The 23,391-nt window shown below is 42.3% G+C and overlaps 1 protein-coding gene and 1 non-coding gene across 2 annotated transcripts in view; both read left to right on the top strand.

Annotated features, from left to right (window-relative positions):
* Kcnma1 (potassium calcium-activated channel subfamily M alpha 1) overlaps nucleotides 1-23,391 on the top strand; it is a 697,898-nt gene that overhangs the window by 408,162 nt on the left and 266,345 nt on the right. Inside the window, 2 exon segments of the mRNA XM_035452632.1 lie at nucleotides 7,518-7,611; nucleotides 8,394-8,505. Of these exon segments, the coding sequence (XP_035308523.1) occupies nucleotides 7,518-7,611; nucleotides 8,394-8,505 (206 nt within the window).
* On the top strand, nucleotides 9,052-9,189 carry LOC113831141. Its single transcript, XR_003479578.1, has one exon. It is a non-coding gene; the product is annotated as a small nucleolar RNA SNORA8 (small nucleolar RNA).

Genomic DNA, 23,391 nt, shown 5'->3' on the forward strand with positions numbered 1-23,391 from the left:
TCATCTCAGCACAATTCAGATGATCTATGTGTTTATTGCTATCGAATCCCATCTTATCATTTGAACACTGGCATAATTAAAAGCTGTTGTCAGGAAGATGAATAAATTATCGACACTAACCATTGCTAAGGACTTCCCGATAAAGCCATTTAACAAGTGGCCTTGACATCATGGTAGGTCAATACTATAGAGTGACAAAGTGTTTTCTGTTTACATCGAAATAAATGCAATGTCCTTTAGGAAAAATGCAAAGCAAGTGCAATGTTTAAGAAAAATGCTTTAGGATTAAACAAAGAGCCTATTTGATACAATTATCATTAACTTTGATCAACCATCGATCACAGCAGACCTGTCAAAGATAGTGGCCTAGGAGACATCTGCCTTAAATATGTTCTTTGATGAAGTCCTAATGTAAATGGACAGAAGAGACTTGATTTTTTGTGTTAAAAAAAGAATATAAACTATAGTACTTGTTGAATGTATGAGCCACCCTGACACTATAAAAATAAACTTTGTGGGTTTTTTAAATTTATTTACCTTTACTTTATGTGTCTGAGTGTTTTGCCTGCATTTATGTTTGTGCACCACATGCGTGCATGCAGTGCTAGTGAAGACCAGAAGACCAGAAGAGGGCTTGGAGCCTCTGAAACTGGAGTTACAGACAGTTGTCATCCTCCATGTGGGTTCTGGGAACTGAACCCCTATCTTTTGTTGGAGCAACAAGTGTTGCCAATTGTTAAGTCGTCTCTCAAACCCCAAAAGAAAATCTCTTACATGTGTAACTCTGATCAGGTGCTCAAGAGGGGGTATTAAGAAAAATAAAAAAGATACAGAGACAGGTATAACGGGTTGTTCAGAACCTAAGATGCTGTCCAGTTTAGAAGGCAATGGTCCACATAGAGATTTAAGCCATTTCAATGATTAATTAGCATCTTGTCACTCATACTAGTTCCATTATTGTTATGAGTTCATCAGACATCTTTTGAGACCCTAAGTTATGTGAATAACACTGATTTATAGTTTGGGGTACACAGCAAAGTCTTCCTTTTCTTTTAAAGTTAGTCTTCATAGTCAGGATATTCAGGTATATATTACCCTAAATAGTACACAGGTAAAGTTAGGTACTTATTTTGACCAATACATACAGACATTACAAAGAAATAGCTTCACATTAGTCAGATCAATACTCCCCATTGGCTGAAGGTGAGTTCTATAGTATCTATATCTAAATGATGTCACCTTTTCTTTTGCTTTGACTAAATGAGATGGTATGGAAAGTTTATTAATCCCCCAGTCCATACTTAGGAAGGAGTGTTCAGGAGTTCAAATATTGTCAGCTTTTACTATATTTATTTTGCTTGGCTTTTGGGGACAGGGTCTCATGTAGCCCAAGGAGTCATTTAATTCACTAAGTACCCAAAGATTGCCTCAAACTATTGATCTTCTTTCCTCTTTTGCAGGATGAGGCATATGTTAGAGAGAAAGACAGCAGACTGACTATGAATTGCAATAGTTTTCAGTAGGATGACTAGACACTAGTCCTATATAAGTATATAAGTGGGATGTCATTCTCTCTACAAGTGAAACATTTCTATTTCCAGAAACACTGGAGCCCCTGGGAAGATTTCTTGGGATGATCAACATTCCATATGCTCACCTTGACAGAACAAGTTGGGTATAGTTTAGATAGGCCTGCTTCCCCTGGATCTTCCCAGACAACCCCACAAACACATGAAGTCCTGTGAGGGTAGTTTGACCTCAGCAGTTGGTCAGTCTCCCCCCTTGATTTTGGATGAGCCTCTTGGGATGCTCTGTTGATACTGGATACTGTGTCTTACACATCTTCCTTTCCAAGGAGATGACATTTCATTGTAAAGGTAATGTGGGATTATAGTAAAGCTACTTTATCCTCATCTCAACCCAACCACTCCATTATATGAACTTGGACAGATGTTGAAGTCCCTTATTTTTTGTTTTTAAATCAGAGATTTTTAAAAATACATATTTTATGTGATTCTCTTGTGAGGATCAAATTCATTAATGTATGTAAATGCTATACAGTTGAATTGAAGAAAACTTGAGCATGAACTGAATGAGGCATTTTCCAATCTCAGAGCTGTAGAAATTCACCTGTGAGGGGTTGGAGAGATAGCCCAGTGGTTAAGAACACTGGCTGCTTTTCCAGTGAACCTGACTTCAATTTCTAGCACCCTAATGACAGCTAATAACAATCTGAGATTCTAGTTCCTAGAGACATGGTGCCATATTCTGGCCTCTACAGGCAATGCATGCACATGGTACACAAATATAAAAGTAGGTAAAATACCCATGGACAAAGTAAAAGTGAATAAATCTTTTTAAGTGTATGCTCTAACATCCATTTTAAAACAGCAAGAAAGAAACTCATAGATGAAGGAAGATCTGTAAGGGAACAGGCTATGTGTATACAAGTTATCTGTATACAAGGATGCAAGTTATCCAGATTTTAGGCTGGCCTTGAAGGCTATCTGCAGTTTGAACACAAAAAGACAAGAGTGCTTGATTAGGTCACAGCACAAGCACAGATTTAAGAGTTGGCAATCTTTGGTCTCATTCCTGAAGAAACAACAGCATCAGCCTCTGGTAGCAAAGGTTCTGACCTAAAGCAAGCAGCCAAAAAAAAAAAAAAAAAAAAAAAGTAGGTTTTTGGAGTTTCTTCACAATTGGGCTTAGGCTCAGAGTTGATATTTGAGACAAAAGGGTCCCTAATGCCCCTTGAATGACATCTTTTAATTAGATTAATCCAGCAACATTGCAGTGGTGAACCAGAGGAGTAGAGTCTGCTATCATTAAGCATATTGAATTGATTCATGTCTGCAGTGCCTTAAATCTGACCACTGGTGGTCCAAGATTTTGGTGGGAACTGAGAGGGCCCCATTCAATTTTAAAAGGAACTAGCCTTCTAGAGTGGGGAGAAATCGAATTTTAGAAATTATTGCACGGAGTGCTACTTTGTTTCCCCACCAGTCCCTTCCCTATTATATCATCCTGAAAGCTTGATGTGTTCCTAAACTGCTTAGCATTTCCTTATTCCCTGTAAACCACTGCCCCTTTCACCCCTCCTCATCTAGACTTCATCATTTTTCCCTTTTAATCTAGAACTGAGAATGTATTCGGTGGGTACTCTCTGATTGTTAATTGTAACATCCACTGTTGAAGCATGTAAGGTAGTGTTATAATTATACCCCTGTATCTTTTTAATCCTTTTCATCTTGTCCATATCTGAAACTGAAAATATCTGTTCAAAGCCTTGATCTTAGCAATTAGTGAAGTGATATGCATCTGGTTGTCTAAGGATAGACTCAAACTCTTAATCATCTCAGTTCAGGTCTGAATGGGAGTCTTCTTGAGCAATGGTACCTGTAATTAGTGCACAGTTGCTAAGAAATTCTTCAGAAGTTATAGTTATCAAAAATGGGGTCCCTGGGCAACAGCATCAGCAGAATTTCAGAGATTGGGAGAAAAGCAAAAGGTTAGACCCCTAATCCAGAGTAGTGGATCAGAACATGGAGCTGAGGCCTAGCAAGTCTTACCAAAGCCCTCCAGGTGTAGGCCAGAGTCTGAGAAGCACAGTATGGAAGAAATAGTATTATGGAGTTGGTCAGCCAAAGGGAGGAGGTAGAAAAACAGAGTTTGGGAATAGGAGGAGAGGTATGGAGGCTTAGGAGAAGGGTTCTTACACCACGGGTTCTTACATCTCTTCGAGATGATGCTGGATTCCATGGTGTGGCCTTTGGAAGTTCTATCTATGGAATCATCACCCTCAAGGGTATATACCAGAAGTTTTATTGTTTAGTAGATGTAGAAAGAGATTCATGTTCTACAGAGTATCTGATCTCCTCTCCTCTGGATACAACTACATGTTAAGCATATGCTTTCAAGAAGTTCATATTTCAGCCCTGTCTTATATTGCACATGTCCCATCAGAAGGAACTTTTTAGTGGGGGTCTTTGGAAAGGACCTCAATTCTAGATTCCTGGTCAACACACTAAATGTTCCCAAGGCTTCAATATCATACCTGATCTGTATAGATGGTGGGAACCTAGGAACGAAAAGCCCATCAGATACAAGAATTATATCCTCTACTTACCCAGTTACTCATTAACTAGGAATGAGTTAGAGTTGGCCAGATTGCTGCTATCACAGTTAGAACTGGTGTCCTTTCTTTCTATTCTTAACCCCTCCACCCCCAATTGGCATTGCATGTGCACCTAAAGCCTTTTCTGATGTGGGCATGCCTCATCAGAATGGCAATCTAAATTTAAGAATGTGACTCAGAGTCTTTTTCTTTTGTAGTTTTAAATAGAAGCCCCGTTTCCCTGCTGCCATCTGTGGATATAGACAAGGAAACTCTGGTGCTTTACACGAGACCAAAGAGGCGCTTCCATTTCAGTTTCCTCCTGCAATGAGTAATAGTCACTAAGAGAAAGTCTCTTGGGGAGAAAAATAAATCCTCATAGGCCAACCTTTTGGTTGTTGAGTTATGGATTCTTCTTTTAAAAGATCAATGAACTCCATGGGTTGTTTCCATCTGGGGAATGAAATAATGGGGCTTTGGCGTCTCCACTCTGTGGTCTCTGGTTGTGTGAGAGCATGAACTGTAGGCACTCTGAGGATTTATCTCAGAAGGGATCCTGATAAATAGGTCTGTTGGCACTTCAAACACCATGCAGGTTGTTGTTCCTGGCACTCCCATGGCAGGGGGAAGTTGCTGAAAGGGATATAAAATACAACCCTAGAATTCTCTGATTCCACCTGAGTTCCGAGAGGCTCAGTTCAGTTTTTTGTCTCAGAATTTCCCACCTCTTGCCCCTTATCCCAACCTTGCCCATAGCTCAGGATGTGTTTCTGTGACCTTGAACCTCATTGAGAGGAACAGCCACTCCAAATACCAGAACAGCATCTATTTTATTGTTTTAGCTCAGAGTATAGAACTCAGTGAATGGTGACAAGGTGATGATTAAGTCAGTTCTGTATTTTTGAATGACCCATGACAAGGTCTGTTATGTTTTCTGTATTGCTTTCTGGAATGGGGGTGGAGTGTTGAGGCATGGTTTTCAACAGGGCATCCCTTAGATTAAAGCCTTCTCATTGTTGCTCTTGCACATTATACAATATGGAAAGGATCAGAATGAAAGAAATGACTAGGAAATCAAGGAACAATGGAGAAGAGTTTCTGTGTTTATACTTTTTTGAATATCTCTCTCCATTTATGTTGACCAATAACAAAAATAACCTCAGCGATACTAAAATGCCATCTCTCTACCTGCTACAGTCCAGAAACAATCTTTTCCAAGAAACCCCTAAATGAATCCACAAACTCCTGGAATTAATAGGTGCTAGAGAACTCATGAGATCCCCAAAATGACACCAATATCTCCATTGTTTACTATTGGGAAGGCAATATTGAGCTTATTGCTCGGCCTTAATGAAGTAATTATGGATTTTCCTTGATGAACTTGGACCTAAGACTTTCCTTTTGTTCCATTGACTGTGTACAACAAAATAGGTGACATGTACTTCTAATGCAGAAGCCAAGTTCCTGCTAGCACAGTGAAGCACATGAATGCAATGCTTACCTACAAATCTCTGGCATCCTCACTCACCTGTCCTCTTACACACACACACACACACACACACACACACACACACACACACACACACACACCACTTAATTTTCAATAAGGTATCCTGCCAGCCACTCTCTTACAGTGACACTGTCAACTTAAGATCCTTGGGATCTGTAGTAGATCTTTCCTGCCAACCTTCTTGCATATTTTAGGAGCATACTGTACTCTTGTTCTTGATAATACCACACCATAGCTTAAGAATTGCAGGCATGTCCCTTGTTAACTACAGGCCCTAGTTTTCATTAAGTGCATGCTTTGGGGGAGGGATGATGACAAAGAACAGTGGTAGGCTGCTTTGTGTAAGCTTTTGTTCCTGCCTCTTTCAGCACTGGACTAACCAGATTCCATTCTGTCTCCCTCTGACTTTTCCTGCCTTAGTGAGAACTCAGCAGTTGTCATTTCCTTTGTAAAGCAACCATTTTCTGTTGCTTTTGTTCAGTCTGCTTACTTTGTAAATGCAAGAATAGGCTACTCTGCCTTTGTGTGTGGAGGGTTACCACATATCAGTGGTTTGGAACATGACAAGGGGCATGTTTGATTTGTAATCCCAAATGAAGAATGGGGAAAGCCAGTGCATGTCACATGACTGGAAACTCTCATAGACTGACTTACTGTGCCTCCGAGTGGGCCCTGCATTCCCAGGCTGCACTGATTCCTGCCTGTTGAACAGCCAAGCATTACCCTGATTGAAGTACAACTATACTAACTGGTATCTTACGCAATGATTTCTAAAGTGACAATGCTGCTCAGATATCTTTCCTGATGCACCTCTTCAGCTTCCTCTCTTTTGGGGGGAGAGGTCAATGTTGCTACCCATCCATCTAAAGAAGGATCCAGGGGGTCTCTCCATTCTCCCTCCCTTTTCCCCACCTCACCATCTTATTATTCCTGGTCCGAGTGCTTCCCTTTGCTTACAGACAGCATTATACTAGAATTTCATTTATAGTTTTGAGATGTCTGTGCAACTTTGCTGCTTCCCACCTGGTCCAGACTTTGGGACTGTTCACACAGTAATGCCCTCATCAGTTTGCTATGGGAAATCTCATGGAAGCCATGTACCAGTTTGTATAGTAGTACCTTTTGGAACTGCGGACTCTTGAACAAAGTAGAGTGTGCTGGGGATGCGCATTGGCTGCTTGGCACACACACAGCAAAGCCCATTAACCTGCATGCCAACTACAACAACAAACAAAATTAACCCTTAGAGTACTGCTTCCATACATTAATTTAATGGTCTTGAATTTTATTGTTGAACATTGTTTGCTTCCCCAGTGCAGAGTACCATGCAGGAAGTCTATGCTTGATCTAGCCAGAACAGTAACCAGGATCCTCTCCTCCAAAGCTTTCTTGAGATGCTCCTGGGTCCTCTACAAATCTGCTAATGGCTTTTATTAGATCCAGATGTAGCTGCTGGAAAATGGGTTCCACTTCTAATGGGCTGGAGGGCAAAGGGTCTAATGTTTTAGCCTTGTTATGAGTCCTTTTAATTGAAGAAATCAGTTCTTTAAGGGTTAATGTGAAATCAAGGAATTTGGTAGTCCTTCCTGCTTGTCCTTCCTCCAAGGAGTATGCATGGTCCTCTTTCAAGTCTTATATCAACTGTTGAATGATGACTAAAAAAAAAAATAGTATCTAAAATTACCACCCCACCAGCAAATAAAAGAACAAAACCCTGAATGGTTGAATGGAAAGCCTTTTGGCAATGCTTGCTTGATGGTCACAAGGGGTAGAAAGACCAAATGTATTTTGTCTTCTCCTCCACACATTGTTTCTCAGCATTGTGAAGCTATGATATTGTTTTCTTTGTCTCTTATTTACCTCTTGCTTTTTCTTCTTCCCACCTAATAGCCCAATAGAATCCTGCCAGAATTTCTACAAAGATTTCACATTACAGATCGACATGGCTTTCAACGTGTTCTTCCTTCTCTACTTTGGCTTGCGGGTAAGTTTGGCAGCATCTCTCAGTAGTACCACAGTGGGGTATGAGAATCCGAAACTCAAGGCTAACATGCCACCCATGACTGCTCTCCCCAGGCAAGGTGAAGCCTGAGGACTCCATGGTGGATAACATACTTGCTTTCTAGTCTGGGATCTGTGTGAAAGCTCATTGCTTAGCTGGGCGTTTTCTGTAATATGTGTTTGTTTTAGTTCAAGGAAGGGGTTTGAAACAATGATACTTTCACTGACTCAGTGTTTTCAGTCCTCTATTCAAACATGAATATGTTTTTTTATTAAAAGGTAAATTGGGAAAAAGTATCTTAAGCTCACCAATTTATATTTAGCAGTGTTGAGATTGCAATTATCAGGGTCAAACAGGGGTGAAGGCTGGTGAGATTTGGGGGTCCATACTAGATTGTACTCATGAAGAATTGTGTATGAAATCTGAATTGCAGACATATGTGTGAATGCATATATATGTGCTTTATTCAACAGTTAGATTTGTATTAGAAAGGAAAGCGAGATTACTTAGCCTTCTCCATGAGGCTGTCAGGAACCACAGGAAATTATATTGCCTGATCAATCTCCAAGGCTAATGTGGCATATGGTCACTTTCTAAACTCAAACAAGCTAGTGATCGACATACAGGAAAATATGAGAAGAGCAGAATGTCACCCTCCAGACCCCGCAGAAACCCAACATTTATCAGTTGACAAAAGCCGTATATTAAGTGCTGACACCATGCTTCTCATTTTGTTTTTCTGTCTTATTTTTCTTTTTCCCCAGTTTATTGCAGCCAACGATAAGCTCTGGTTCTGGCTGGAAGTGAATTCTGTAGTAGATTTCTTCACAGTCCCTCCAGTGTTTGTGTCTGTGTACTTAAACAGAAGTTGGCTTGGTAAGTCAGTCTCTTTTGCCTTCTCAGGGGCTCCTAAGGTAGGATGGATTAAGGACATAGGATCTGGGGAGGAGCCTTGTGCTGGGCTGTCACTATTGTGTATGGATGTGGACGGTACTCTTGGAATATTAGAACTAGATGGTGACAGCCCAGAAGGATCTGCTGAGTTAGTGCCTTAGACAGTAAATTTTATCTTTGTTGAAGTCCCGTGGTCATCACCGTCACAGCTGGGACTTCTGCTGTTCATAGTTCTGTCACTTGTCATTCTGCAAGTGGGAGTCAGGACTAGTGAAAGAAGCCCAGGGGAACAAGGACAGCCTTCAGAGTGCCAGATTCTGGTGCCCCAGCAGACCTGCCTGCCAGAGTTGGTTCTGTCTCTCCTGGTGGGCTCTATTTATAGTTACAAGTTCTGGGATGAGGCAGAACAAGGTGAGACATCTCAAGCCAGTCTGGTATCACAGGCTGCTCGCCTCCCTCTTTGGGTAGGGGGGATGCTCCTTGGTGCTAGGCTCAGCAGGTTACTCCCATAGTCAAGACTAGGACAGTGACACTGCATGGTATCTGCACTCAGCAGTTCTTTCCTGTTGGTGTGTTCAAAAGACAGTGCAATAGAAATTCACTGTCTGGCATAGTTAGTTTCTTGGCTTTGTGCGTGTTAAACTTGGTATTTCTAATGAGGCAGTTATTATTTAAAAATAAATAAAGTAGAAATTGAAAAAAAGAGAGAGACTAGGATGGCGAAACAGTCACAACTAACTAGCTCCAAGAATGCTTAGAGTGACAGCTCCACGCTCCTCTTCAGTGCTGTGTCTAGTTTTTTAACTAACATAAGAATATTTATGCTTCCATGATGTTGACTGAGGAACAGTCCCAAACAGAATTTGGAAGACTTACTTGAGAATTTTCTGTCTTTACTTTTAGAGGGTTTTGTTTTTTGTTTTGTTTTGTTGGATGTTTTTGCTGGAGAGTTGTTTTTTTTGTTTTGTTTTGTTTTTTATGGTCATGGGGGGCAAGACTTCTTATTTTTCACAAAATAACATATGCATATTGTAACCATTGAAAACTTTGAAATACCAACAAAGAAAACAGCAGGCATCTCTTCTCCCTTTGTCTTTCATGGATGCCCACCACCCTCCCCGGGTGCCTATTGTTAACAAGCTACACACTTTTCTGCAAGCTCATCCTACACCACACATAAACAAATGGACGTGTACTTGTAGTCACACATTAGAGAGATGGTGATGGTCTTATAAGAATTCTTTCAAATAACTATATTCCACTGTAATTTAGCTCTTATAGTAACACATGGTAGATACCCCTTCAGTTCTGCAAAAAGGGAAATGCCATGGCCATTTGGATATAATTTCATTTTCTGCTTGTTTTAGAGTGTCCCTAGCCATAAGACCTAATGGATCACTCAAACACTTTCTTACTTACTCCAAACAATATTCTCATAAACACTGTCATCCATATATTTGTGAAATTCCGTTTCTATAGATATTTCCATATTACCAAAAGAGGAATTGCCAAGTAAAAGAGCATGAATAATTTATTTTGTAGACAGTGTTAGATAATGTTCTAAAAATATTGTGTGGAGATGTACTTGCATCGTGCAGGGCACTGAGTTTGAAAACAACTGTCATATATTTAAAGCATAAGCACACATCTCTAATATATAACATATATAGTGGTCGCCTACACACTCTTAGATGCATGTGTGTAAGTGCGCCTGTGTGTGTGGATATCCTTAATTAGATTCCAACCCCCAGGTGTCTCATTCGAACCATATTCACTTACTGACAAGTGGAAAAGTTCTCTTCCTGGCTCTGAGATGAGCTTGCAGAGAATGGTCACTATGCCAAGATCACTAGAGCCACATGCATATCTGTGATGTGTCCTGAGTATGTTGGCGAGGTGGGGCTTCCAGCTGTCTCAGCTGACCTGCTGACTGGCTTTGTGACCTGGGGTCTCTAGTTTCTTCACTAGTCCTGGAAAGGACATAGACAGAGAGTTCTGCCTTATAGTTCTGGGAAGGGCAGGAAACTCGGGACCTATGAAACCTGTAAATGATGCAGTCTGGTGGGAAGCCTCAATGTTGAAACTGAAAACAAAGAACACGGGCATTAATAATAATAACTACAGCAATAAAAAGTACCTTCCACTCTTGTAGATGAGAACACCTTTAATAAAAATACTTGTGCTTCTTAGTAACTGCCCTTGGGTGAGATCCTCAACCTTCTTACCTGTTGTGGAAGAGTCCTTCAGTCTAAAGACAGTTCCAGGAGATTAGGGTTAACACAGATTATTACTCTGGGAAACAACCATTGAACTCATGAGTCACCATAGAAACAAGTGAATGTGCTTAGGAAATAGGCCTATAGAGAAGGAAAAGGACCATTAGGTGTGAGCATTTTGAGCAGCTTTGTCCTAATCCTGCAAAGTAGAGGAATACTGCCTTCACTGGCTGGGGTTTGGGATATAAAGTACAAGAAATAAGTCCACCCCAGTGCTACACACAGGGTGGAGAAAGATGATATTGCTGGTACCATGGTTATTAAAAACCAAAGGGAATGCCAGTGCCTGTATCTTTTTCAGTGCACAACCCATACCATGTTGCCATTCTAACCGTGGGTATAGGTTTTTGTATTGTACAATAAAGCATATATTTTGGTTACATATGTCATCTGAAGAAACTCAACAGTACAGTCAACGTAAGACTGATGGGTATTCAAATGTCTCAGTGTGGGTCCTCCCACCTCTCAGCTCCACCCACTCCATCTTCAGAGCAAACCAAGGAGGTATGTATTGTTAACTACTCCATGTTTATAGATCAGGCACCTGAGCTCAGTGATGCTGACTCTCTTGTCTGGTTTCACACAGCCTGGAAATGTGGGCTGGATAATTTACGCCAGTCTGAATACTTGATATCTACACTCTTTTTCTGATCTTGGGCTCCTGTCCTTAACCTTGGAAGATTGGGAGTTTTGAGGGCCGAGTTAGGAAAGGCTGTGCCTACTCTGCTGCTTGTTGGCATCCCTCCATTTCTACTTACTCATCATGCAATGCTTCACTTGAGGCAGGGAGGGAGGGGAGAGATCTTATTTAAGACTATGCATCCCCATATCTCCTCTTTCACACTCCTCCTTGCCCACCTCCAGTTTCTAGAAATGCCACGAGGACCAGAGAAGCACACAGAGCTGGTGTGGTGTCTCCCAAGTTCCAGAATACTTCAGCTTGTGGGTCTTGCAGGACCAAGGGGCTTCTATATGAACTCCTTCAGCAGAGAAAACTAGATCAGAACCCAGCTCTCTGTTCTGTCCCAGCTCAACTGGCTTTTCCTTGGCCACTTTGTACAAGATCACCTTATCTGCCCTCCATCCTTCTTTCTCAGTATTGTCTCCTATAAAAGGATGACAACAATGGCAGCCCCCATCACAGGGTTACAACAGAGCTTCGGTGTGGCAATGTGTGTTATGTACCAAGCATGCCGTGTAAGCTTTGTTAGAAGGGCAATAGCTATCCCAGCCTCACTCTTTGACCTGCCCCCCCCCATATTTTTAAAGCACAAGAGGAGCAGATAGAGCAGAATGGGACCCCACAAAAGGCAGCAGGATGGGAAGGCATCTATGTCTGCAGATGGCCAGGCACTGCTTATTTTAATTCCTGTTCCCACAATATGGGCTCATTCATTGTTTTCTTTACAAAATCCTTCCCCTGACCACTAAAATAAATGCACCCTGAAACGAGAGGTGGATTTTATTTTGAGACATGAACAACATGTTCTAGAAAACTCATCTGTCTGTTCTTTTAGGAACTACTCCCAGGGGAGGTCAGCTGTTCTCTTTTTGTGTCCATAGATGTTTGTATGGAGGGTCATCGCCTGTGGTTAGAGTATGGGATAGGAGAAGCTTGCACACTGACCAGTTGTCTGATGCACCTTCTATTATCTTAGTACTGGAGCTGAATAAAATCTAATGCATTGCCTATGCTGGACAAGTGCTTTCTCACTGAGTCACAGTTATAGCCCTGCCTAACCCATTTTTATTGAGCATCTACTGTGTGCTTATCACTGGGTTCTGAGTATCACAGATACAGCCTCCCTCTTTGTTATGATTCCAAACAGATTTTACCCCAATTCTCTGACTGACAGGATGGGGAACATGATTAGAGCCACTGTTGACTGGACCCATCAGTGAAAAACTATAACCCTGTCTTATCCATTTCGGTCTAACCTTAGACTTTAACACCATCAACAAATTTCATCAGAAAACAGAACATTCTAGTAAAAAATAGAAAAATGAGCTAGTGGACAGTCATAGGATAAAGAAAGCAATTGAAGATATCTATTTATAAATATATGCATGAGTGTTTTCTTTGTGTGACAAGGTGATTAAAAACAAAATTATATGGTGTGTGTGTGTGTGTGTGTGTGTGTGTGTGTGTGTGTGTGTGTGTGTAAGTACCTAGAGACAACAGCAATAGGTCAAAACATAGTTCCTGCTTGAGAAAAAGACTCAATCTTACTTTGGAAACAATGTACACAGACAAGAAATGACAGTAGGTAACACTACCTACTATGTAATTAAGTCCAGAATTCCCAGGTCCAGCAGAAAGTCTGTGGGAGTTCAGAAGAGTAAGAGCTTCGCATGTGCATGTAAGAGTGTGCATGCATGTGTGGGGGTGCAGAAGTTCTATGCAACTCTGGGCCTCAGCTGAGGCTGGAAATGAAGGACAGAGGTGGGCTGGGAAGAGGAAAGTGACTCTCCGTGGGAAGAGAACTCCACTGTGAGAGGCAGGAAGTGCTCATGGAAGATAGCATCATTGCTATGATGGTCTTTCTTGGGCCCAGGCCAGATGCACCCATCTAGGAGATGGCTGTAGTTGTTTATTCCTGACACAGAAACCCATCATCACAGTTTGGAATCTTAAGACAACCTCTGTGCATTATCTCAGAATTCTTCAGTCAACTTGGGTCTAGCTAGGGTAAGATAGAGATGTCTTCAAGGCTTGGGCAGATGGATCCATTAGTAAAAATGCTATCCTCATAACCATAGGACCTGGGTTTAATCCCTAGCACCCACATGTAAGGCTGGGAATGGAGGTGTTCTTATAATCTCAACACTGGGGAGGCAGAGACTAGTGGGTCCCTGGGGCTCAGTGGGCAGCCAGCCTCAAGCCAGTGAAAGACCCTGTTTAAACAAATAAATATGATGGCAACTGAAGAATGATTCCCGAGGTTGTCCTCTGCCCTCCACACATGGATGTATACACATATGCACACACACCAACATACATGTGTACCCCATCCCCCCGCCCCCATATGCAGTGATGTTGATGTCTCAGGGCCTGGCTCCTTTTCCAAGGTGTTATACCACTCTAGGGAAAGTCAGCCATGTCTTTGCTTTTTCTGATTTCTACAGCCCTGCTAGTCCTTGGCTCTGGCTCATGGATCCTCCCCCATCAGATTCAGCAAGAGTAGGTTGAATCCAGGTAATTTCCACCACTGAGGGAAGCTAGGTTAGAGCTGTAGCATGCATGGATGAGTACGGTTTACTGGCTTGCTCCTCTCTGTTAAGCCTACATTCCTATACAATTCAAGGGTGGCACTACCCACCACATTGGTCATTAATCAAGGAAATACTGACAGGCTTGCCTATGGGACAATCTTATGGAGGCATTTTTCTCAATGAGAGTTTCTCTTCCCAAATGACTCTAGTTTGTGCCAAATTGAAAAAAAAATGCAACCAGGACAGGTACATTTGAATTTAAATCAAATTAAAACACAGTTCTTCTGCATTGCTACCTACTTTTCAAGTATGAAGTGGTCCTTGTGGTTGGTGCTGGTCGTTACTATTCTATAAAGTGTACATACAAAGTGTTTCATTGTTCTAGAAAGTTCTGTCAGCCAAGGATGCTAGAATGTGGATTCATGGTGGTGAGAACCATGAGTTTTCAGTTTTGTATATTCAGGACACATTTTTTTGTCATCTATTTATTTTTACAACCAGCCCCTGTTCCCACTGTTAGAGTCTACAGGGAGGACCCTAGCCTAGACTCCTAGAAATAGGGGATAAGTAGCCTGAACTGGCTGTCTCTTGTGACCAGATTGGTGCCTGGCCCAATTGTCATCAGAGAGGTGACATCCAGCAACTTACGGAGGCAGATGTAGTTCCACAGCCAAACACTAGGCAGAGTTGGGGAGTCTGGAGGAAGAGGAGGAAGAAAAAGGAATGGAGGAGCCAGAGGGGTCAGGAACACCAGGGAAAGGCTCGTGTTATCAACTGACTTGTGCTCATAGGGGCTGGCAGAGACTAAACAGACAACCAGGAAACATGAATGAGACTGATCCAGGCATTATGCATATATGTTACATTTGTGTAACAGGACAGTTTTACATACATAGAAGCTTACTGAAAGTTTGAAGTGATTTTTTTTTTTTTTTATGGAATCACCGATTACAAGTCTATTTTTTTTTTTTTTTTAAGAATTAGTTTCTCTGGGGTCAACAAGAGGGATCAGCCAGTAGATGTGTTTACCATCAAACCAGACAATCTTAGTTCAATCCCCAGGACTCATGGGTTAAAAAGAGAGAAATAACTTCCCACAAGTTGTCCTCTGGTCTCTGCGTGTGTGTGTGTGTGTGTGTGTGTGTGTGTGTGCGCGCGCACACACACACACACACACACACACACACACACACACACTAAATACTTAAAAATAATAATTTCTAAAAAAACAAAGAAACTTTCCTAACTGGCATTCACCTTTAATCCCAGCATTTGGGAGGCAGAGGCAGACAGATCTCTGTGAGTTCAAGACCAGTCTAGTCTACAGAGAAAGTTCCAGGACAGCCAGGGATTACACAGAGAAACCCTTTCATGAAACAAACAAACAAACAAACAACCTCAAAAAAAAAAAAAAAACCAAAAAGAAAGAAAGGAAAAGAAACAACAAGAAGCATCCTAACAAGTAAAAGCCCTTCCTGATTGAGAAAGCATTAGGTAAAGTCACTGTAGAATCACACCATCCCCCATGCCCAAATTAAATCAAATATATTTAAGGCCTCGTGTCACCCCCCCCCCCCAAGGTTTAAAAGAAGCATTGGGCCTGACTCAGCCTTAGCTTATCAGGCTTCCTGCTCTGTTGTATAATGGCCCTTTAGGTGAAGACGGAGAAAGGGAAGGTCTCTGGATCCCCCTACAGGATGGACCTGGAATTCCGGTATTGAAATGAAGTAGTGGGCTAGAGGGGACTACAATGGCTTCAGTTCATGAGAACCTTTTGTAGTTATCAGTGCCATGTTTACCTTGAACTCCCACTGTGGCCTGCCATCTGTGACCATAAGTCCCCTCCTCTACCTCCATCAAGGGAAGTCCCCAGAGCCCCCAACATCACTGTACCCACCTATCAAAGTGGCCCAGCTTCTAACTTTAGTATCTTCAGTTTCTAAGCCGAAGCTTTCTCAGTAACCCCTCTCCCTTTAGCTTGCAGATTTATATTAGAAACAGAATTGGGAAGTCAGTCGCAGAGGCTCTCAGTTGTAATGTCATCAGAAGAAGGCCAAGTAGGAGTTCTAAGTCGGCCTAATGTTGTGGCATACTCCTTTAATCCACCACTATGAGATCAGAAGCAGGTAGATCTCTGTGAGTTCAAGGCCAGCCTGGTCTGGTTGACATAGTTCCAGGACATCCAGAGCTACATAATGAGACCCTGTCTCAAAACAAAACAAAACAAAAACTCAAATAAAACCCCACCAAAACCAAAGGACAAAATGACAAATAAGCAACAATAATGAACAGGGAAAAAGAACAAGCCAGGATTCCTGTCCTGGTATCAGTGAGCCTGTCTTTAGGGAAAAGGAGGAAAAAGAGGAAGAGGTGCACAATCCTGAAGAAAAGGTGCTTCTACAACCAAAACAAAGCTGTGTGTGTTCATCTTGTGCATATGTATATGTGTATATGTAATTGTATATGTGTAATTGGCTCTAGCACTCTGCCAAACAAGTCTGAAATCCATGTCATTTTAGGCCTATTTTAGAAAACCAAGACTTGTAGATGTTAAGTTACTTGCTGAGAGCCACAAAGTTAAGTGGCCAAGCCAGCCTTTGAAACCATCTCCAAAATCCAGGTTTTTCTGTGTGATACCATGCTATAGGCAGGGTTTTTTGTCAGGACCGCCAGCTCCCAAATAACCACACAGAGACTTACTATTAATTATAAATACTCAACTGATAGCTTAGGTTTGTTACTGTTACTTTCAACTTAAAATAACCCATATTTCTTATACACACTCTACCACATGGCCGTACATTTTTTCAGCCTGGCATATTCATCTCCTGCCTCTTCTGTGTCTGACTGGTGACTCCTTCCTTCTTCCCAGCATTCTCTCAGTCTGGCTTTCACGCTTAACCTCTTCCTGCCTAGCTATTGGGCAGCTGGATCTTACTAAACCAATAGAGTAATAAATATTCACAGTGTACAAAAGGATTATTCCACAGCACCATGCTGCCTCTCAAATGATAAACACACCCAACTGTTACAGTTAAGGAGTCCTATCCAACCAAACTGACTATGAGGTACAGCCTTCTCCTTGATCTAGTGCTTTGACAAAACCAAAGGGGCCTTTTGACAGGATGTCTCACATGGTCCCAGTTGACAGAAAAAAAAATAGAGAAATAGAAAAATACTCAGTCTAGTTTTAAAAATCTGAGCTACTTCTATTTCAATGACTAAGCTTTCTTTTCACTGCTCCTTCTCTTCACCATTGGTCTTGTAGAGTAAGAAGGCTCATTTTAAGTACATCTCTAAATTAATAAAAATAATCAGCACCATTACTGATGTGGAGTAACATCATTTTAGAGATGTACACTATTGTGCTCTAAATGCAAGTGTTCCCCAAATCACATACAGATGCTTAATCCCAGTCCAGCAGTGTTAGAAGGAGTAGTGTCTGGAAGGTAATTAGGTCATGAGAGTGGAGTGCCCAGAATGGTATTAGCACCCACATAAGACAAGCTTTTGCCATGCACTACATGTGTTGGTACCTTGACCCTTGGATGTCTCAGCCTCCAGAATTGTGAGCAATACATCTATGTTGCTTTGTTGTTGTAAATTATCCAGTGAAGTGTATTTTGTTGTAGATGCCTTAAGGGACCAAGACATGGGGCCCATACCCTTTGTTTGATTTTTTGTTCAAAGAATCCAGTGATACCATGAGCCTTAGGAATAGCATGGAGACGTCACTAAAGAAGCCCATTGCTAAGCTCTGCCCCCATGGTTGGACTTTGAGTGAAGGCAGCCCCTGTGAAAGCAGACTGATGAAAGTTTGGATGAACTTCAGGAATCTGATTGCCATTCTGGCAGCTGCCGTACTTGCTAAATCTGTTTCTGGAAAAATTACACCTCTTGAAGAGGTTTCCAGTTGTGTCCCCTTGATATTGCTTTGTCGGGGATGTGCTTTAAATAAGATGCCCTCCATAGGGAGCAGGGATTCTAAATCCTCATTGACTTGCATGGCTGTTATATGCCAAATTGGAAATAACTTCCTAAAATGAATGTCTTCAAGGAATGAATTCAGCAGGAGGTTCTCAAGGATGCCAGCATCTCTTCAGATGGTTCTGCCTCACCGGGGATGCTATTAGAACAATCTCTCTGGGCAGCCTAAATCTCTGGGACTGTACATATTTACCTGTGTAGCATCTCAAAAATAATAACAATAACAAAAGAGTTTCAATCTTTTTCTGTGAGATCCAAGCCTGATGGTTTGGCTTGGACAGTGAATCAGGAACTGAGAACTGAGTGCTAGGTAGCAGCCTGGGGGCACAATTGCTCTTATTCAACTGTCTTCTGTGTGCACATGACCTAACCATGAGAAAGTATGTGTTGCTTTGTGAGATCCCAGTCATTTATTCAAATGTACTCATAATAATAATATTACAGGAATTTGAAGGAAAGCTGACTGTCCCAGTGAAGAGTGGATTACAGGGCTCTAAGGACAAATGTTTTTCTCCTAGAGCATTAGGAGTGAAGACATCACCTGCAGGCTGCATACCTGGAGGCTTGGAAGTGAAAACTATCAACCCCACCCCAAACCTTCAAATTTGGCATTCCTGAGAGAGAGATTGAAGGGTGCTTTTGAAAACTGTCCAGGCGTTTCTTAGGATAAAAAGTAACCTTGACAGGATTTTAGAATTAACCCGGAGAACATAGACACCTCTTGTCTCAGAGGCCAGACTGTACCTCAGCCTCAATTTATCCTAATTCAAGCCATCAGAGTGGCTTCAAGTTTCCTAACGAAGTCCAATAGGCAGTCAGCATTGGCAAATCTCTCATTTGATGGTTCTTAAACATTCGAGACACATACTCAACCTTAGAAAAAGAAAGTTGTGTATGTGTGCGCCTATGTAAGTCTCCTTTAAAATCTCCAGTCAGACCCTCTAAGGACAAGTAAGGAGAGTTCCTATAGAGCATGGACAAATATTCTAGAGCACTCTTTCTCAAACCTCGGTGCCTAGCAGAACCACCTAGAGGTCTGATTCAACCATAGGTTGCAGCTGAGGTGGTATGTGTAAGGGTGGGGGCTGAGGGTTTTCCTGCTGGGTCCCAGGGACAGAGATCATGGTCTGGAAACTGTGCTTTGGGGGTCTGTAGGTCCAACCTACCATGAAGCTGAACTCGAAGTCTAGCAGTGGCTGCAATGCCAATCATCAAGATTCTCATGCTCCCAGAAACATTGCTTTTTTTTCTGCTCCCAAATGTCAGGTTTTACTGAAATGCCTGATTGCAAGGTGCTTTAGGGATTAAAAGCTGAAGCATTTACATGGTGAGATATAAAAGCATATCATATCCCATGGTGCAGCTTGAGCTTGAGCAGAGGAGTCCTTTTAGAGAGTCCTTTGATCCCCTCTGTGAGTCACCTTCAAGGCCATCCAAGTCCTAGGGTCCAGTGAGAGGGGATCCCTGGCTGGCATTTCTTCCTAAGAGCTCCAGCTCAAGTTTGGTGGGTGCTTTTCCCCCACCTCCTGAGGTTGGCAAAGGACCAGCTCATGGCATGCTGGAGGTTAGGAAGGAAGACTAGGGAGGGAGTTCCAGACTCACTTCTCTTCCATTGTCCCAGGACTGCCTGCCCTGTCTCCTTTATCAAGGATAGAGCCCTTCGGGTCTGGGGAAGAGTTCTCCTAGGGACTGATCCCTTCCCATTCTAGGGTAACTCATTTGAACAAGCTTTCTTCTTTCCTGTTTGTCTTCCCTGGAGTTGCCTAGGCCTGGATCTAAAGCTGAACGACAGATAATAAGCATCTCCCTTTTCCTAAGATGTATTTGTTATTAATCGAATTAAATGTTGAGTTAAGTGACCCCATGCTTACATATCACAGTCTCTTCAATTCGGCCTCCCTCCCTCTCTCTTCCCCTCCCCCCAGATCAAATAGCAGTGTATCAGCCTGCCTCACAAAGGGTAAATTAACCTATTTCCTAGAACACAGAAAGAAAACCCCACACATTCCCCTGGCCAGATTGGCAGTACAGCAAACAGCTATTCTTCCTTTCCTTCATCCCCCCCTCCCCATCTCTCCTCATCCTCCTCTTTTTTTCTCTCCCAGACTCCTCTTTCTTCTCTTTAGATACTCGGCACTGAACCTAGAGTCCTGCTTATGCTTGTCCTACCATCAAGATAAAGCCACCCTTCCCTCTTTCACTTCTCATTTTGAAACAGGATCTCACTGAGTTTCCCAGGCTGACTGTGAACGCATTAACAAGTCCAGACAGTCTTTGAACTTGAGATTCTCCTGCTTCTGCTTCTAGAGTAGCTGGGATTGCAGCCATGCACAGGACCAGGCTCAGTGGAACTCCTCCTTTTTGTCAAAACTCCAATCTTTGCCATCCACCATCCACCGGCCCCCATTACTTTTATGATTTCCCTTTCTCTAGTTCTCATGTCTTGGATTCTAGGGAGCTAGTAAGTAGTTACCGACCACTCAGCTCTCACAAGCTCCACTTGCCCATATCCTCCATCTCTGTGACTCCCATACATTACCATCTGGCTGGCAGTTACCCTTACTCTTTGCATCCTTAAACTCAACCAATCTTAATCTTGCCTCTTCCAAAACTATCATCATTCCAGTCTCTATTCTGAATGTAGGTAGTCTCTGGTGAGGCTGCATTTCTACAAGTGATGTGCGCAGATCCTTGTTGGGAATCTCTGCTTTGGCCTCACTCAGCTATTCCAAACCCTGCCCGAATGTTTAGCTGGGAACTCGGCTTCAGCCCCACTTCTCTCTTTCCAGACCCTGCCTTCAGAAAGCCTCCAAGCTGTGGCTCCTCTCCCTGAGATGCTTGGGACCATACCTACAGGGTATTTAAGACTCTGTCCCTGGACCTTCCATGTGGTTCCCCCCTCTCCCGCACCCCATTGCCCCAAGATCACGTGAGGAATGCTTTGCTTAGATTAAACCTGGTATTATTAGTTTGGCCTGATCTAATTTATTGTATTGGTGGAAATACTTACTATTGGGGTGCGGAAACCTTTCAGGCATGAATCACACTAGATCCAGAGTTGGCCCAACTGGCCCACTGCCTTGTGTGTGTGTGAGAGAGAGAAGGGGGAGTAGAGAGAGAATGTGAAGTTAATCTCTGGTTTTATTATTCAGGAACCATCTATCTAGGTTATAGAGACAAAGTCTCTTACTAGGACCTGGACTCACTGATTAGGCTAGGTTGACTGGCTCAAAATTACCAGGTATTCCCATGTTTCAGCCTCTTCTGTGTTAGGCTTTACAAGTATGAGGCACTGCGCCCAGCTTTTTTTTTATAATGTGGATTCTTGGGACTGAACTCAAGTCCCCATGTTTGTGTGGCAAGCACCTTCCACAGTGAGCAATATCTCCAGCCTTCACTGTTTATTGTTGGAAATATGATTTTATTGGAGAACAGCCACTCTCATTCATTTACATATTGTCTATGGTAATATGGAGACCTAGGGTCACAAATCATAAAATACCATTTACTGTCTTGCTCTTTACAGAAAGCCTATTGATATCAGATGCATTATATATTCTTTTGTGTTCCTCTAAATGCCCAGCACAGTGTTTTGCTCATAATAGCTACAAATCAGTTTTGATAAATGCAGCATGAACTTTCCTTTGAGATCACTGAAACTATAATAGTGGTAAAATAAAAGCTTATTTTGGCCACTGTTATTATACTACTTTGTATTATGTGGCAGGTATCAGAATAAGATCTTTATATGTTTGTCTCATTTAGTGCTCCTACAAGCTCTGAAGATAAGTGGGAGAACCTGGAAGAAGCTAGCTTTCTTATTCCTTAAGGCATTGACACAGCAAGATTGTGAAGTCTTTGTAATCTCAGAGCCTAAATTTTGAATTATTACTTGAAATGTACTGTTCAGTGGTAGCCCCAGTATGTGTCAAGAAAGAGAAATCTTGAAGAACCCCTTTCCATGAGATAAGAGCCTGAAACCGAACAAGCATAATAAAGACTAAGATAGGATGACAGGAGGTGCCCCAGAAGGAAGGGCTTGAGTCTTGTCTCTTGAGGGTTTCACTTCACTCATGCTAGTGTAAACCATGGTTTTAAAACTCTGGAACTGTGCCATTGACATTAGCATCATCTGGAGGTATTCAGTCACTCAGCAGGATTCAAAACAGGTATAATTATAATGTGTCACTTGTTGTATTAGGCTTGAGTTTAAGGTGTGAGTAAGATCCCCTGACTGTGGGAGAGAAATCTGTAAACTTAGGCTGAAAACCCAAATAGTTTTAGAGAAAGAGAGATACAAGGGGTGGAGCATGATAAGACCCAGCCAGTCTCTCTAGCAGGTAAGAGAGGATACTTCTCAAGATGGTTGCTAGCTGGTTTTTCCCAAATTGACATTTTCTCAATGTCCATTAACTATCAGCCTTTCTCTATTCCCTTATCTGATTTAAAGACTGGAGTGTGTGTGTGTGTGTGTGTGTGTGTGTGTGGGGGGGGGGGTGTGTGTGTGTTATTGAGTGTTCCTGCATGCAGGTGCATGTGAAGGCCAGAAGGGGAATGTTGGCTGCCCTGGACCTGGAGTTACACACAGATATGAAATGCAAGATGTAGGTGCTGGGGGGGCTGCATTCTAGTCCCTTGCAATAACAACAATGTCTCTTAACTCCTAAGCCATCCCTTCAGTCCCCAACCCAACCCCCACCTTCCTTCATCTCCTAGTCAGTTATCCTGCCCTTAGCAACTTGCTTTTGGGGTCTGTGTAGGCTGCAGCATTGTTTATCTGCTCCAAACACAAGGCATTCTGGTGCCCTCTGTATAGGGTTCGCCTTCCTTCTTACCATATTAGTTGCCCAGAATCTATCTAGTGACAGATTCTGGTATGCACTGGTGGTGCCATCCACCTCACATCACCTCACATGTAATTAAACCAACAAGCATTCTTACTAGGGCAAGTGAACATTTCCACTCAATTTGACAACAAGGTTCAGAAATCCTTTTCTCAAGTGTCATGAACTAAGTGCACATTGTCTGAAGACCTCTTATTTCTAAGTGCACATTGTCTGAAGACCTTAATAAAATAGGTTTCTGTTTGTTTTATCCAATTGCAGCCCTCCTTATACTAGAACCAGCACTTCTCACATGGTGGGAACGAGAACACTTGGCTCCACTGGGTTCCTGGGGGTCTTAGGGAAAACTCAAGAGACACTGGTCCTCTGGTGGCATAGACCTGACCAAGGGGAGCCACCTCTTCCTGCAGCCCATGACATTCTCCCCTGCCCCCAGTCCCTCATTTCAGCTCTGTTGCAGTATCTGTTAAGCCATTCTGCCATCTAGTGAGGGAAAGCAGGAATGTCATCCTCGGAAGTCCGTCTCCTTGAATCCTGGCTGGTTAACC

This window comes from Cricetulus griseus, assembly GCF_003668045.3.
Source record: "Cricetulus griseus strain 17A/GY chromosome 1 unlocalized genomic scaffold, alternate assembly CriGri-PICRH-1.0 chr1_1, whole genome shotgun sequence".
Lineage (NCBI taxonomy): Eukaryota > Metazoa > Chordata > Mammalia > Rodentia > Cricetidae > Cricetulus > Cricetulus griseus.